Source organism: Salmo salar, chromosome 22, assembly GCF_965601325.2.
Source record: "Salmo salar chromosome 22, fSalSal1, whole genome shotgun sequence".
Classification (NCBI taxonomy): Eukaryota; Metazoa; Chordata; class Actinopteri; order Salmoniformes; family Salmonidae; genus Salmo; species Salmo salar.
The window spans coordinates 59,863,035-59,880,227 of NC_138312.1; the positions used below are offsets into that span (position 1 = coordinate 59,863,035).

The following is a 17,193-nucleotide window of genomic DNA, read 5'->3' on the forward strand; positions in this document are numbered from 1 at the left end:
GTGTAATAGCGGTGTACTAGCGGTGTAATAGCGGTGTAATAGCGGTGTACTAGCAGTGTAATAGCCGTGTACTAGCAGTGTAATAGCAGTGTAATAGCAGTGTACTAGCAGTGTACTAGCCGTGTACTAGCGGTGTACTAGCAGTGTACTAGCGGTGTACTAGCGGTGTACTAGCGGTGTACTAGCGGTGTAATAGCGGTGTACTAGCAGTGTAATAGCAGTGTAATAGCAGTGTAATAGCAGTGTACTAGCAGTGTACTAGCAGTGTACTAGCAGTGTACTAGCAGTGTACTAGCGGTGTAATAGCGGTGTAATAGCGGTGTACTAGCAGTGTAATAGCCGTGTACTAGCAGTGTAATAGCAGTGTAATAGCAGTGTACTAGCAGTGTACTAGCCGTGTACTAGCGGTGTACTAGCAGTGTACTAGCAGTGTACTAGCGGTGTACTAGCGGTGTACTAGCGGTGTAATAGCGGTGTACTAGCAGTGTAATAGCAGTGTAATAGCAGTGTAATAGCAGTGTACTAGCAGTGTACTAGCAGTGTACTAGCGGTGTAATAGCGGTGTAATAGCGGTGTACTAGCAGTGTAATAGCCGTGTACTAGCAGTGTAATAGCAGTGTAATAGCAGTGTACTAGCAGTGTACTAGCCGTGTACTAGCGGTGTACTAGCGGTGTACTAGCGGTGTAATAGCGGTGTAATAGCGGTGTACTAGCAGTGTACTAGCCGTGTACTAGCAGTGTACTAGCAGTGTACTAGCAGTGTAATAGCAGTGTACTAGCAGTGTAATAGCAGTGTACTAGCAGTGTAATAGCAGTGTACTAGCCGTGTACTAGCAGTGTACTAGCAGTGTAATAGCAGTGTACTAGCAGTGTACTAGCAGTGTAATAGCAGTGTACTAGCAGTGTAATAGCGGTGTACTAGCGGTGTAATAGCGGTGTAATAGCGGTGTACTAGCGGTGTAATAGCGGTGTAATAGCGGTGTACTAGCAGTGTAATAGCAGTGTACTAGCAGTGTAATAGCAGTGTAATAGCAGTGTACTAGCAGTGTAATAGCAGTGTAATAGCAGTGTACTAGCCGTGTACTAGCAGTGTACTAGCAGTGTAATAACAGTGTACTAGCAGTGTAATAGCAGTGTACTAGCAGTGTAATAGCAGTGTACTAGCCGTGTACTAGCAGTGTACTAGCAGTGTACTAGCCGTGTACTAGCAGTGTACTAGCAGTGTAATAGCAGTGTACTAGCAGTGTAATAGCAGTGTACTAGCCGTGTACTAGCAGTGTACTAGCAGTGTACTAGCCGTGTACTAGCAGTGTACTAGCGGTGTACTAGCAGTGTAATAGCAGTGTACTAGCAGTGTAATAGCAGTGTAATAGCAGTGTACTAGCAGTGTAATAGCAGTGTAATAGCAGTGTAATAGCGGTGTAATAGCAGTGTACTAGCAGTGTAATAGCAGTGTAATAGCAGTGAACTTACAGAGATCATTTCTTCCTTCTTGCACTGCTGAGACAGGTCTTTGATGCCGTTGACAAACAGCTTGTTGGCGCTTACGTACGCCCTGCCCGCCTCGATCATACCGCTACATAACTTCACCAGCTAGGAGAAGGAGAGAGAGAGAGAGAAATATAGGTTTGGGTTATCCAGTTTGAGTAGGACATTTAAAAGTATTGAGAGGGTATTTAGGTACAGTAGCTCAAACCCAGTGGATATGTGTTGTGTTGTGTAGTAAATGTGTTGTGTTGTAAATGTCTTGTGTTGTAAATGTCTTGTGTTGTAAATGTCTTGTGTAGTAAATGTCTTGTGTAGTAAATGTGTTGTGTTGTGTAGTGAATGTGTTGTGTAGTAAATGTGTTGTGTTGTGTAGTGAATGTGTTGTGTTGTGTAGTGAATGTGTTGTGTTGTGTAGTAAATGTGTTGTGTTGTGTAGTAAATGTGTTGTGTTGTGTAGTACATGTGTTGTGTTGTGTAGTAAATGTGTTGTGTTGTGTAGTGAATGTGTTGTGTAGTGAATGTGTTGTGTTGTGTAGTAAATGTGTTGTGTAGTAAATGTGTTGTGTTGTGTAGTAAATGTGTTGTGTTGTGTTGTGTAGTGAAAGTGTTGTGTAGTGAATGTGTTGTGTTGTATAGTGTTGTTTTGTGTTGTGTTCTAAATGTGTTGTGTTGTGTAGTGTTGTGTTGTGTTGTAAATGTGTTGTGTAGTGTTGTGTTGTAAATGTGTTGTGTTGTGTTGTAAATGTGTTGTGTTGGGTTGTGTAGTGAATGTGTTGTGTTGTAAATGTGTTGTGTTGTGTAGTGTTGTGTAGTGTTGTGTTGTGTTGTGTAGTGTTGTGTTGTGTTGTAAATGTGTTGTGTTGTAAATGTGTTGTGTTGTGTTGTAAATGTGTTGTGTTGTGTAGTACATGTGTTGTGTTGTGTAGTAAATGTGTTGTGTTGTGTAGTGAATGTGTTGTGTAGTGAATGTGTTGTGTTGTGTAGTAAATGTGTTGTGTAGTAAATGTGTTGTGTTGTGTAGTAAATGTGTTGTGTTGTGTTGTGTAGTGAAAGTGTTGTGTAGTGAATGTGTTGTGTTGTATAGTGTTGTTTTGTGTTGTGTTCTAAATGTGTTGTGTTGTGTAGTGTTGTGTTGTGTTGTAAATGTGTTGTGTAGTGTTGTGTTGTAAATGTGTTGTGTTGTGTTGTAAATGTGTTGTGTTGGGTTGTGTAGTGAATGTGTTGTGTTGTAAATGTGTTGTGTTGTGTAGTGTTGTGTAGTGTTGTGTTGTGTTGTGTAGTGTTGTGTTGTGTTGTAAATGTGTTGTGTTGTAAATGTGTTGTGTTGTGTTGTAAATGTGTTGTGTTGTGTAGTGAATGTGTTGTGTTGTGTTGTGTAGTGTTGTGTTGTGTTGTAAATGTGTTGTGTAGTGTTGTGTTGTAAATGTGTTGTGTTGTGTTGTAAATGTGTTGTGTTGTGTTGTGTTGTAAATGTGTTGTGTTGTGTAGTGAATGTGTTGTGTTGTGTTGTGTACAAGCTGTCATCAAGGCAAAGTGTGGCTACTTTGAAGAATCTCAAATATCAAATATATTTTGATTTGTTTAACCCTTTTTGGTTACTACAGGATTCCATATGTGTTATTGTATAGTTTTGACGTCTTCACTATTATTTCTACAATGTAGAAAATAGTAAAAAATAATTTAAAAAACTGTGAATGATTCGGTCTGTCCAAACTTTTGACAGATACCGTAGGTGGGTAAACTCTGATCACTGTTCGCGCTGAATAAATGAACGATCCCTATACCTTCAATGCACTACCACTGGTTCTCATTCCTGGTCCTGGGGACCCAAAAGGGGGGCACATTTTAGTTTTTGCCCTAGCACTACACACCTAATTCAAATCCTCAAAGCTGTCTAGTGCTAAGGCAAAAACCAAAATGTGCACCCCTTTGGGGTCCCCAGGACCAGGATTGAGAACCACTGCACTAGGCGACAGGAGTTGACCATGGGAAAGAGCTCAACTCAACTCCTAAAACATGACTGAAAGGACCCCTGTTAAACAGAGCTAATCACACTGATGGTGACCCTTCTGTCTGACCCCAGAGGAAGGTCACACTCAGAGACGGGATTTAAGGTCAGAGGGTAAGGGGTCATGACCCCTGGAGCTGAAATAATGCAGGAGGGGGCAGATGGGGACAATGACTGCTGGCCATCCTGGTGGTTTAGTTGGTTAGTTAGAGTCTAACTAACCAACTAAACCACCACTATGACCAACTGAACCATGTTCTAACTAACCAACTAACTAACCAACTAAACCACCACTATGACCAACTGAACCATGTTCTAACTAACCAACTAACTAACCAACTAAACCACCACTATGACCAACTGAACCATGCTCTAACTAACCAAATAACTAACCTACTAAACCACCAGTATGACCAACTGAACCATGCTCTAACTAACCAACTAACTAACCAACTAAACCACCACTATGACCAACTGAACCATGCTCTAACTAACCAACTAAACCACCACTATGACCAACTGAACCATGCTCTAACTAACCAACTAAACCACCAGTATGACCAACTGAACCATGCTCTAACTAACCAACTAAACCACCAGTATGACCAACTGAACCATGCTCTAACTAACCAACTAACTAACCTACTAAACCACCACTATGACCAACTAAACCATGCTCTAACTAACCAACTAACTAACCAACTAAACCACCACTATGACCAACTGAACCATGCTCTAACTAACCAACTAAACCAGCAGTTTGACTTAATTAAAGCTACATTCGGGTATCTGGGAATATGACTTAATAAATATATAGTGTCACATCAATCTTTAATCTGTGATTAGTCACAGAAACAGACATGGTTTGGTGAATCACGTTAAATCAGGATGGCGGTGTATTCTAGTGGTTAGAGCGTTGGACTTGTAACCGAAAGGTTGCTGGATTGAATCCCCGAGCTGACAAGGTAAAAATCTGTCATTCTGCTACCTGAACATGTCAGTTAACCCACTATTCCTAGGCCGTCATTGAAAACAAGAATTTGTTCTTAACTGACCTGCCTAGTTTACTAAAGGTAAAACATTTAAAAAACAGGGTTGCAGTGTTGAATTCAATGGGGGGCTATTGTGTTGAGCGTGTGAGTGACGTAAATGCATGCTTGTGTGAATGTTTACATTCTATCTTCTAGAAGCACAACGAGCTGTTTGCTGCTTTCCCATCTGCATCAACTTGACAGTGGTTTGACCTTTTTCATACAGCACTAGCTTCCTAGGCCTTCCTCCAGTAACTGTCCCTAATAGCTTAGATGTTGAGAGAGAGAGAGAGAGAGAGAGAGAGAGAGAGAGAGAGAGAGAGAGAGAGAGAGAGAGAGAGAGAGAGAGAGAGAGAGGGGACACCAAGCCACTGTAGCCAGATGTGCCCATGTTTTATTTCCATGGCAACCCATACTGACACTGGCCATGTTTAGGGGGAATCCTATAAATCAAATGGTCCATGAATACACTCTGTACTGACGGTTGTTGAGTGTGTCAACAAAACAAAGAAGGTGTGAGAAGGGAAATGGGTGAGACGAAACTAAGAGGATAAATGGATCTATAGTAAATCAAATTGTATTTGTCACATGCGCCTAATACACCTTACAGTGAAACGCTTACTTACAAAGCCCTTAAACAATGTAGTTTTAAGAAAAATAAGTGTTAAGAAAGTATTTACTGAAATAAACTGAAGTAAAACAAATAAGACCGAGGCAGAATCAGTCATAGAACCCATTGCCCTTTATGGTTGTGAGGTCCTAATAAATAATGCATGAAGAATCAGGCTGATGAGGTGGAAACTGAGCTGCACTTCCTAACCTCCATATTAGAGACACATATTTCCCCTCAGATTACACAGATACACAAAGAATTTGAAAACAAATTCAATTTTGATAAACTCCCATATCTACTGGGTGAAATACCACAGTGTGCCATCACAGCAGCAAGATTTGTGACCTGTTACCACAAGAAAAGGTCAACCAGTGAAGAACAAACACCATTGTAAATACAACCTATATTCATGTTTATTTATTTTCCCTTTTGTACTTTAACTATTTGTACATCATTACAACACTGTATATATACATAATATGACATTTGTAATGTCTTTATTCTTTTGGAACTTCTGTGAGTGTAATGTTTACTGTTCATTTTATATTGTTTATTATCTATTTCACTTGCTTTTGCAATGTAAAAAATATATTTCCCATGCCAATAAAGCCCCTTAAATTGAACTGAATTGAAGGAGACAGGATCAGAGACAGGGTCAGAGACAGGGACAGAGACAGGGACAGGGTCAGCGAGAGAGACAGGGTCAGGGAGAGAGACAGAGACAGGGTCAGGGACAGAGACAGGGACAGGGACAGAGACAGAGACAGAGTCAGGGACAGGGTCAGGGAGAGAGACAGAGACAGGGTCGGGGACAGAGACAGGGACAGGGACAGAGACAGGGACAGGGTCAGGGACAGAGACAGGGACAGGGTCAGGGACAGGGACAGGGTCAGGGTCAGGGACAGGGTCAGAGACAGGGTCAGGGACAGAGACAGGGTCAGGGACAGAGACAGGGACAGGGACAGGGTCAGAGACAGAGTCAGAGACAGGGACAGGGACAGGGACAGAGACAGGGACTGAGTCAGGGACAGAGACAGGGACAGAGACAGGGTCAGAGACAGGGACAGAGACAGGGTCAGAGTCAGGGACAGGGTCAGGGACAGAGACAGAGACAGGGACAGGGTCAGAGACAGGGACAGAGACAGGGTCAGGGAGAGAGACAGAGACAGGGTCAGGGACAGAGACAGGGACAGGGACAGAGACAGAGTCAGAGACAGGGTCAGAGACAGAGACAGGGTCAGGGACAGAGTCAGGGTCAGAGACATGGTCAGGGACAGAGACAGAGACAGAGACAGGGTCAGGGACAGAGACAGGGTCAGAGACAGAGACAAGGTCAGGGACAGAGACAAGGTCAGGGACAGAGACAGGGTCAGGGACAGAGACAGGGTCAGGGACAGAGACAGGGTCAGGGACAGAGACAAGGTCAGGGACAGAGACAGGGTCAGGGACAGAGACAAGGTCAGGGACAGAGACAGGGTCAGGGACAGAGACAAGGTCAGGGACAGAGACAAGGTCAGGGACAGAGACAGGGTCAGGGACAGAGACAGGGTCAGGGACAGAGACAAGGTCAGGGACAGAGACAAGGTCAGGGACAGAGACAAGGTCAGGGACAGAGACAGAGACAAGGTCAGGGACAGAGACAAGGTCAGGGACAGAGACAGGGTCAGAGGCAGAGACAGGGTCAGGGACAGAGACAAGGTCAGGGACAGAGACAAGGTCAGGGACAGAGACAGAGACAAGGTCAGGGACAGAGACAAGGTCAGGGACAGAGACAGAGACAAGGTCAGGGACAGAGACAAGGTCAGGGACAGAGACAAGGTCAGGGACAGAGACAGGGTCAGAGGCAGAGACAGGGTCAGGGACAGAGACGTTATTCCAGTACCTTATCTAGTTTCGCTTCGATCTCCACCACATCCGTCTCCACCTCATTGATGCCCGCCCTGCAGAAACACAAGACAAACAGACAGGTCAGCATCATACAGATCTATGATCAGGGAAGAGATAGTGATGGAGACGAGAGGAGAGATGGAGAGAAGAGGAGAGGTGGAGAGAAGAGGAGAGGAGAGAAGAGGAGAGGAAAGGACAGATGGAGAGAAGAGGAGAGGAGATGGAGAGAAGAGGAGAGATGGAGAGAAGAGGAGAGATGGAGAGAAGAGGAGAGAAGAGGTGGAGAGAAGAGGAGAGGAGAGGTGGAGAGAAGAGGAGAGGTGGAGAGGAAAGGAGAGATGGAGAGGAGAGGGAGAGGAGACGAGACGAGAGGAGAGCAGGAGGAGAGGGGACGAGACGAGAGGAGAGGGGGAGTAGCACAGAGGGAAAGCCAGATTCACGATCGACACCCTGTGTCACATATCTAATGAGGATTAGTAGAACAGCTGAATCAATGCAGGGTATTCACAGTATAGCATGTCATAACCAACAATCAATATGGGTTTATTGTCCAAGCAGGAACGCAACAGCCTGACTGACTCTCACAGAGTTAGGGGTTCGGCCATACTAGGCACGCCATGGATGCTCACATCACTACACACTGTCGCACAGTTAAACAATGAATAAAGAAATTGTACATGAGAGGATGTGCTAAATAACTATTTTAGAACGGTTGTGCTGAGGTCACCGGTACGAGGTTGTGCTGCGGTCACAGGTACGAGGTTGTGCTGAGGTCGCCGGTACGAGGTTGTGCTGAGGTCACTGGTACGAGGTTGTGCTGAGGTCACCGGTACGAGGTTGTGCTGAGGTCGCCGGTACGAGGTTGTGCTGAGGTCACTGGTACGAGGTTGTGCTGAGGTCGCCGGTACGAGGTTGTGCTGCGGTCACAGGTACGAGGTTGTGCTGAGGTCACTGGTACGAGGTTGTGCTGAGGTCGCCGGTACGAGGTTGTGCTGAGGTCACCGGTACGAGGTTGTGCTGCGGTCGCCGGTACGAGGTTGTGCTGAGGTCAATGGTACGACGTTGTGCTGAGGTCACCGGTACGACGTTGTGCTGCGGTCACAGGTACGAGGTTGTGCTGAGGTCACCGGTACGAGGTTGTGCTGCGGTCACCGTTACGAGGCGGAGTACCGTAGATCAGAACAGTCGTGCTAAAAAAAAGTTGCATTGCAACAACCTCCGAGTTTTTTACAACGGGTTACCAATGAAATAAAAAATATTATTTTTTATCCCTCAACAAAAATATAGGCCTAGTACCGACACATCTACTATGGTTGCAAACAAGCCGGCTGGCCGTCCATTCTATCGATTAAGTTGCCAGAGACGCGACCCAGTCATGAAGTCTTTTAATTCTCTATATATATATATAAACCTAGCTGCATTTCATGTCGTTTCATGTCGTTCGTTTAAAAATGTACATTTCTTAGTATATATATATATATAGCCATAAAAATTATATCCATAAAAATTATGCTGATTCATGATTTCGACTGGCTGAGAACAGATGTCCGTTCATTCCATCAAGTAGGTTGCCAAAGATATGACCCAGTTGTGAAGTCTTTTTGTTCTATATCTATAGACGTGACCCAGTTGTGAAGTCTTTTTGTTCTATATCTATAGACGTGACCCATCCTGAAGTCTTTTTGTTCTATATCTATAGACGTGACCCATCCTGAAGTCTTTTTGTTCTATATCTATAGTCGTGACCCAGTCCTGAAGTCTTTTTGTTCTATATCTATAGACGTGACCCAGTCCTGAAGTCTTTTTGTTCTATATCTATAGACGTGACCCAGTCCTGAAGTCTTTTTGTTCTATATCTATAGTCGTGACCCAGTCCTGAAGTCTTTTTGTTCTATATCTATAGACGTGACCCAGTCCTGAAGTCTTTTTGTTCTATATCTATAGACGTGACCCAGTCCTGAAGTCTTTTTGTTCTATATCTATAGACGTGACCCAGTCCTGAAGTCTTTTTGTTCTATATCTATAGACGTGACCCAGTCCTGAAGTCTTTTTGTTCTATATCTATAGACGTGACCCAGTCCTGAAGTCTTTTTGTTCTATATCTATAGTCGTGACCCAGTCCTGAAGTCTTTTTGTTCTATATCTATAGACGTGACCCAGTCCTGAAGTCTTTTTGTTCTATATCTATAGACGTGACCCAGTCCTGAAGTCTTTTTGTTCTATATCTATAGACGTGACCCAGTCCTGAAGTCTTTTTGTTCTATATCTATAGTCGTGACCCAGTCCTGAAGTCTTTTTGTTCTATATCTATAGACGTGACCCAGTCCTGAAGTCTTTTTGTTCTATATCTATAGACGTGACCCAGTCCTGAAGTGTTTTTGTTCTATATCTATAGACGTGACCCAGTCCTGAAGTCTTTTTGTTCTATATCTATAGTCGTGACCCAGTCCTGAAGTCTTTTTGTTCTATATCTATAGACGTGACCCAGTCCTGAAGTCTTTTTGTTCTATATCTATAGACGTGACCCAGTCCTGAAGTCTTTTTGTTCTATATCTATAGACGTGACCCAGTCCTGAAGTCTTTTTGTTCTATATCTATAGACGTGACCCAGTCCTGAAGTCTTTTTGTTCTATATCTATAGACGTGACCCAGTCCTGAAGTCTTTTTGTTCTATATCTATAGACGTGACCCAGTCCTGAAGTCTTTTTGTTCTATATCTATAGTCGTGACCCAGTCCTGAAGTCTTTTTGTTCTATATCTATAGACGTGACCCAGTCCTGAAGTCTTTTTGTTCTATATCTATAGACGTGACCCAGTCCTGAAGTCTTTTTGTTCTATATCTATAGACGTGACCCAGTCCTGAAGTCTTTTTGTTCTATATCTATAGTCGTGACCCAGTCCTGAAGTCTTTTTGTTCTATATCTATAGACGTGACCCAGTCCTGAAGTCTTTTTGTTCTATATCTATAGTCGTGACCCAGTCCTGAAGTCTTTTTGTTCTATATCTATAGACGTGACCCAGTCCTGAAGTCTTTTTGTTCTATATCTATAGACGTGACCCAGTCCTGAAGTCTTTTTGTTCTATATCTATAGACGTGACCCAGTCCTGAAGTCTTTTTGTTCTATATCTATAGACGTGACCCAGTCCTGAAGTCTTTTTGTTCTATATCTATAGTCGTGACCCAGTCCTGAAGTCTTTTTGTTCTATATCTATAGACGTGACCCAGTCCTGAAGTCTTTTTGTTCTATATCTATAGACGTAACCCAGTCGTGAAGTCTTTTTGTTCTATATCTATAGACGTGACCCAGTCCTGAAGTCTTTTTGTTCTATATCTATAGACGTGACCCAGTCCTGAAGTCTTTTTGTTCTATATCTATAGTCGTGACCCAGACGTGACCCAGTCGTGAAGTCTTTTTGTTCTATATCTATAGACGTGACCCAGTCCTGAAGTCTTTTTGTTCTATATCTATAGACGTGACCCAGTCCTGAAGTCTTTTTGTTCTATATCTATAGACGTGACCCAGACGTGACCCAGTCCTGAAGTCTTTTTGTTCTATATCTATAGACGTGACCCAGTCCTGAAGTCTTTTTGTTCTATATCTATAGACGTGACCCAGTTGTGAAGTCTTTTTGTTCTATATCTATAGACGTGACCCAGTCCTGAAGTCTTTTTGTTCTATATCTATAGACGTGACCCAGTCCTGAAGTCTTTTTGTTCTATATCTATAGTCGTGACCCAGTCCTGAAGTCTTTTTGTTCTATATCTATAGACGTGACCCAGTCCTGAAGTCTTTTTGTTCTATATCTATAGACGTGACCCAGACGTGACCCAGTCCTGAAGTCTTTTTGTTCTATATCTATAGTTGTGACCCAGTCCTGAAGTCTTTTTGTTCTATATCTATAGTCGTGACCCAGTCCTGAAGTCTTTTTGTTCTATATCTATAGACGTGACCCAGTCCTGAAGTCTTTTTGTTCTATATCTATAGACGTGACCCATCCTGAAGTCTTTTTGTTCTATATCTATAGACGTGACCCAGTCCTGAAGTCTTTTTGTTCTATATCTATAGACGTGCCCCAGTCCTGAAGTCTTTTTGTTCTATATCTATAGTCGTGACCCAGTCCTGAAGTCTTTTTGTTCTATATCTATAGACGTGACCCAGTCCTGAAGTCTTTTTGTTCTATATCTATAGTCGTGACCCAGTCCTGAAGTCTTTTTGTTCTATATCTATAGACGTGACCCAGTCCTGAAGTCTTTTTGTTCTATATCTATAGACGTGACCCAGTCCTGAAGTCTTTTTGTTCTATATCTATAGACGTGACCCAGTCCTGAAGTCTTTTTGTTCTATATCTATAGTCGTGACCCAGTCCTGAAGTCTTTTTGTTCTATATCTATAGACGTGACCCAGTCCTGAAGTCTTTTTGTTCTATATCTATAGACGTGACCCAGTCCTGAAGTGTTTTTGTTCTATATCTATAGACGTGACCCAGTCCTGAAGTCTTTTTGTTCTATATCTATAGTCGTGACCCAGTCCTGAAGTCTTTTTGTTCTATATCTATAGACGTGACCCAGTCCTGAAGTCTTTTTGTTCTATATCTATAGACGTGACCCAGTCCTGAAGTCTTTTTGTTCTATATCTATAGACGTGACCCAGTCCTGAAGTCTTTTTGTTCTATATCTATAGACGTGACCCAGTCCTGAAGTCTTTTTGTTCTATATCTATAGACGTGACCCAGTCCTGAAGTCTTTTTGTTCTATATCTATAGACGTGACCCAGTCCTGAAGTCTTTTTGTTCTATATCTATAGTCGTGACCCAGTCCTGAAGTCTTTTTGTTCTATATCTATAGACGTGACCCAGTCCTGAAGTCTTTTTGTTCTATATCTATAGACGTGACCCAGTCCTGAAGTCTTTTTGTTCTATATCTATAGACGTGACCCAGTCCTGAAGTCTTTTTGTTCTATATCTATAGTCGTGACCCAGTCCTGAAGTCTTTTTGTTCTATATCTATAGACGTGACCCAGTCCTGAAGTCTTTTTGTTCTATATCTATAGTCGTGACCCAGTCCTGAAGTCTTTTTGTTCTATATCTATAGACGTGACCCAGTCCTGAAGTCTTTTTGTTCTATATCTATAGACGTGACCCAGTCCTGAAGTCTTTTTGTTCTATATCTATAGACGTGACCCAGTCCTGAAGTCTTTTTGTTCTATATCTATAGACGTGACCCAGTCCTGAAGTCTTTTTGTTCTATATCTATAGTCGTGACCCAGTCCTGAAGTCTTTTTGTTCTATATCTATAGACGTGACCCAGTCCTGAAGTCTTTTTGTTCTATATCTATAGACGTAACCCAGTCGTGAAGTCTTTTTGTTCTATATCTATAGACGTGACCCAGTCCTGAAGTCTTTTTGTTCTATATCTATAGACGTGACCCAGTCCTGAAGTCTTTTTGTTCTATATCTATAGTCGTGACCCAGACGTGACCCAGTCGTGAAGTCTTTTTGTTCTATATCTATAGACGTGACCCAGTCCTGAAGTCTTTTTGTTCTATATCTATAGACGTGACCCAGTCCTGAAGTCTTTTTGTTCTATATCTATAGACGTGACCCAGACGTGACCCAGTCCTGAAGTCTTTTTGTTCTATATCTATAGACGTGACCCAGTCCTGAAGTCTTTTTGTTCTATATCTATAGACGTGACCCAGTTGTGAAGTCTTTTTGTTCTATATCTATAGACGTGACCCAGTCCTGAAGTCTTTTTGTTCTATATCTATAGACGTGACCCAGTCCTGAAGTCTTTTTGTTCTATATCTATAGTCGTGACCCAGTCCTGAAGTCTTTTTGTTCTATATCTATAGACGTGACCCAGTCCTGAAGTCTTTTTGTTCTATATCTATAGACGTGACCCAGACGTGACCCAGTCCTGAAGTCTTTTTGTTCTATATCTATAGTTGTGACCCAGTCCTGAAGTCTTTTTGTTCTATATCTATAGTCGTGACCCAGTCCTGAAGTCTTTTTGTTCTATATCTATAGACGTGACCCAGTCCTGAAGTCTTTTTGTTCTATATCTATAGACGTGACCCATCCTGAAGTCTTTTTGTTCTATATCTATAGACGTGACCCAGTCCTGAAGTCTTTTTGTTCTATATCTATAGACGTGCCCCAGTCCTGAAGTCTTTTTGTTCTATATCTATAGTCGTGACCCAGTCCTGAAGTCTTTTTGTTCTATATCTATAGACGTGACCCAGTCCTGAAGTCTTTTTGTTCTATATCTATAGTCGTGACCCAGTCCTGAAGTCTTTTTGTTCTATATCTATAGACGTGACCCAGTCCTGAAGTCTTTTTGTTCTATATCTATAGACGTGACCCAGTCCTGAAGTCTTTTTGTTCTATATCTATAGACGTGACCCAGTCCTGAAGTCTTTTTGTTCTATATCTATAGTCGTGACCCAGTCCTGAAGTCTTTTTGTTCTATATCTATAGACGTGACCCAGTCCTGAAGTCTTTTTGTTCTATATCTATAGACGTGACCCAGTCCTGAAGTCTTTTTGTTCTATATCTATAGACGTGACCCAGTCCTGAAGTCTTTTTGTTCTATATCTATAGTCGTGACCCAGTCCTGAAGTCTTTTTGTTCTATATCTATAGACGTGACCCAGTCCTGAAGTCTTTTTGTTCTATATCTATAGACGTGACCCAGTCCTGAAGTCTTTTTGTTCTATATCTATAGACGTGACCCAGTCCTGAAGTCTTTTTGTTCTATATCTATAGACGTGACCCAGTCCTGAAGTCTTTTTGTTCTATATCTATAGACGTGACCCAGTCCTGAAGTCTTTTTGTTCTATATCTATAGACGTGACCCAGTCCTGAAGTCTTTTTGTTCTATATCTATAGTCGTGACCCAGTCCTGAAGTCTTTTTGTTCTATATCTATAGACGTGACCCAGTCCTGAAGTCTTTTTGTTCTATATCTATAGACGTGACCCAGTCCTGAAGTCTTTTTGTTCTATATCTATAGACGTGACCCAGTCCTGAAGTCTTTTTGTTCTATATCTATAGTCGTGACCCAGTCCTGAAGTCTTTTTGTTCTATATCTATAGACGTGACCCAGTCCTGAAGTCTTTTTGTTCTATATCTATAGTCGTGACCCAGTCCTGAAGTCTTTTTGTTCTATATCTATAGACGTGACCCAGTCCTGAAGTCTTTTTGTTCTATATCTATAGACGTGACCCAGTCCTGAAGTCTTTTTGTTCTATATCTATAGACGTGACCCAGTCCTGAAGTCTTTTTGTTCTATATCTATAGACGTGACCCAGTCCTGAAGTCTTTTTGTTCTATATCTATAGTCGTGACCCAGTCCTGAAGTCTTTTTGTTCTATATCTATAGACGTGACCCAGTCCTGAAGTCTTTTTGTTCTATATCTATAGACGTAACCCAGTCGTGAAGTCTTTTTGTTCTATATCTATAGACGTGACCCAGTCCTGAAGTCTTTTTGTTCTATATCTATAGACGTGACCCAGTCCTGAAGTCTTTTTGTTCTATATCTATAGTCGTGACCCAGACGTGACCCAGTCGTGAAGTCTTTTTGTTCTATATCTATAGACGTGACCCAGACGTGACCCAGTCCTGAAGTCTTTTTGTTCTATATCTATAGTCGTGACCCAGTCCTGAAGTCTTTTTGTTCTATATCTATAGTCGTGACCCAGACGTGACCCAGTCGTGAAGTCTTTTTGTTCTATATCTATAGACGTGACCCAGTCCTGAAGTCTTTTTGTTCTATATCTATAGACGTGACCCAGTCCTGAAGTCTTTTTGTTCTATATCTATAGACGTGACCCAGACGTGACCCAGTCCTGAAGTCTTTTTGTTCTATATCTATAGACGTGACCCAGTCCTGAAGTCTTTTTGTTCTATATCTATAGACGTGACCCAGTTGTGAAGTCTTTTTGTTCTATATCTATAGACGTGACCCAGTCCTGAAGTCTTTTTGTTCTATATCTATAGACGTGACCCAGTCCTGAAGTCTTTTTGTTCTATATCTATAGTCGTGACCCAGTCCTGAAGTCTTTTTGTTCTATATCTATAGACGTGACCCAGTCCTGAAGTCTTTTTGTTCTATATCTATAGACGTGACCCAGACGTGACCCAGTCCTGAAGTCTTTTTGTTCTATATCTATAGTTGTGACCCAGTCCTGAAGTCTTTTTGTTCTATATCTATAGTCGTGACCCAGTCCTGAAGTCTTTTTGTTCTATATCTATAGACGTGACCCAGTCCTGAAGTCTTTTTGTTCTATATCTATAGACGTGACCCATCCTGAAGTCTTTTTGTTCTATATCTATAGACGTGACCCAGTCCTGAAGTCTTTTTGTTCTATATCTATAGACGTGCCCCAGTCCTGAAGTCTTTTTGTTCTATATCTATAGTCGTGACCCAGTCCTGAAGTCTTTTTGTTCTATATCTATAGACGTGACCCAGTCCTGAAGTCTTTTTGTTCTATATCTATAGACGTGACCCAGTCCTGAAGTCTTTTTGTTCTATATCTATAGACGTGACCCAGTCCTGAAGTCTTTTTGTTCTATATCTATAGTCGTGACCCAGTCCTGAAGTCTTTTTGTTCTATATCTATAGACGTGACCCAGTCCTGAAGTCTTTTTGTTCTATATCTATAGACGTGACCCAGTCCTGAAGTCTTTTTGTTCTATATCTATAGACGTGACCCAGTCCTGAAGTCTTTTTGTTCTATATCTATAGACGTGACCCAGTCCTGAAGTCTTTTTGTTCTATATCTATAGACGTGACCCAGTCCTGAAGTCTTTTTGTTCTATATCTATAGTCGTGACCCAGTCCTGAAGTCTTTTTGTTCTATATCTATAGACGTGACCCAGTCCTGAAGTCTTTTTGTTCTATATCTATAGACGTGACCCAGTCCTGAAGTCTTTTTGTTCTATATCTATAGACGTGACCCAGTCCTGAAGTCTTTTTGTTCTATATCTATAGTCGTGACCCAGTCCTGAAGTCTTTTTGTTCTATATCTATAGACGTGACCCAGTCCTGAAGTCTTTTTGTTCTATATCTATAGTCGTGACCCAGTCCTGAAGTCTTTTTGTTCTATATCTATAGTCGTGACCCAGACGTGACCCAGTCGTGAAGTCTTTTTGTTCTATATCTATAGACGTGACCCAGTCCTGAAGTCTTTTTGTTCTATATCTATAGACGTGACCCAGTCCTGAAGTCTTTTTGTTCTATATCTATAGACGTGACCCAGACGTGACCCAGTCCTGAAGTCTTTTTGTTCTATATCTATAGACGTGACCCAGTCCTGAAGTCTTTTTGTTCTATATCTATAGACGTGACCCAGTTGTGAAGTCTTTTTGTTCTATATCTATAGACGTGACCCAGTCCTGAAGTCTTTTTGTTCTATATCTATAGACGTGACCCAGTCCTGAAGTCTTTTTGTTCTATATCTATAGTCGTGACCCAGTCCTGAAGTCTTTTTGTTCTATATCTATAGACGTGACCCAGTCCTGAAGTCTTTTTGTTCTATATCTATAGACGTGACCCAGACGTGACCCAGTCCTGAAGTCTTTTTGTTCTATATCTATAGTTGTGACCCAGTCCTGAAGTCTTTTTGTTCTATATCTATAGTCGTGACCCAGTCCTGAAGTCTTTTTGTTCTATATCTATAGACGTGACCCAGTCCTGAAGTCTTTTTGTTCTATATCTATAGACGTGACCCATCCTGAAGTCTTTTTGTTCTATATCTATAGACGTGACCCAGTCCTGAAGTCTTTTTGTTCTATATCTATAGACGTGCCCCAGTCCTGAAGTCTTTTTGTTCTATATCTATAGTCGTGACCCAGTCCTGAAGTCTTTTTGTTCTATATCTATAGACGTGACCCAGTCCTGAAGTCTTTTTGTTCTATATCTATAGTCGTGACCCAGTCCTGAAGTCTTTTTGTTCTATATCTATAGACGTGACCCAGTCCTGAAGTCTTTTTGTTCTATATCTATAGACGTGACCCAGTCCTGAAGTCTTTTTGTTCTATATCTATAGACGTGACCCAGTCCTGAAGTCTTTTTGTTCTATATCTATAGTCGTGACCCAGTCCTGAAGTCTTTTTGTTCTATATCTATAGACGTGACCCAGTCCTGAAGTCTTTTTGTTCTATATC

General features: G+C 41.9%; 1 protein-coding gene across 1 annotated transcript in view; it reads right to left on the minus strand.

Moving 5' to 3' along the window:
* LOC106583764 (arf-GAP with coiled-coil, ANK repeat and PH domain-containing protein 3) overlaps positions 1-17,193 on the minus strand; it is a 186,586-nt gene that overhangs the window by 90,112 nt on the left and 79,281 nt on the right. The window contains exons 2-3 of the mRNA XM_082967721.1: positions 7,023-7,080; positions 1,474-1,593 (exon numbers count right to left, since the gene is read on the minus strand). Coding sequence (XP_082823847.1) covers positions 1,474-1,593; positions 7,023-7,080 — 178 coding nt within the window. The remainder of the gene's footprint in view (positions 1-1,473; positions 1,594-7,022; positions 7,081-17,193) is intronic.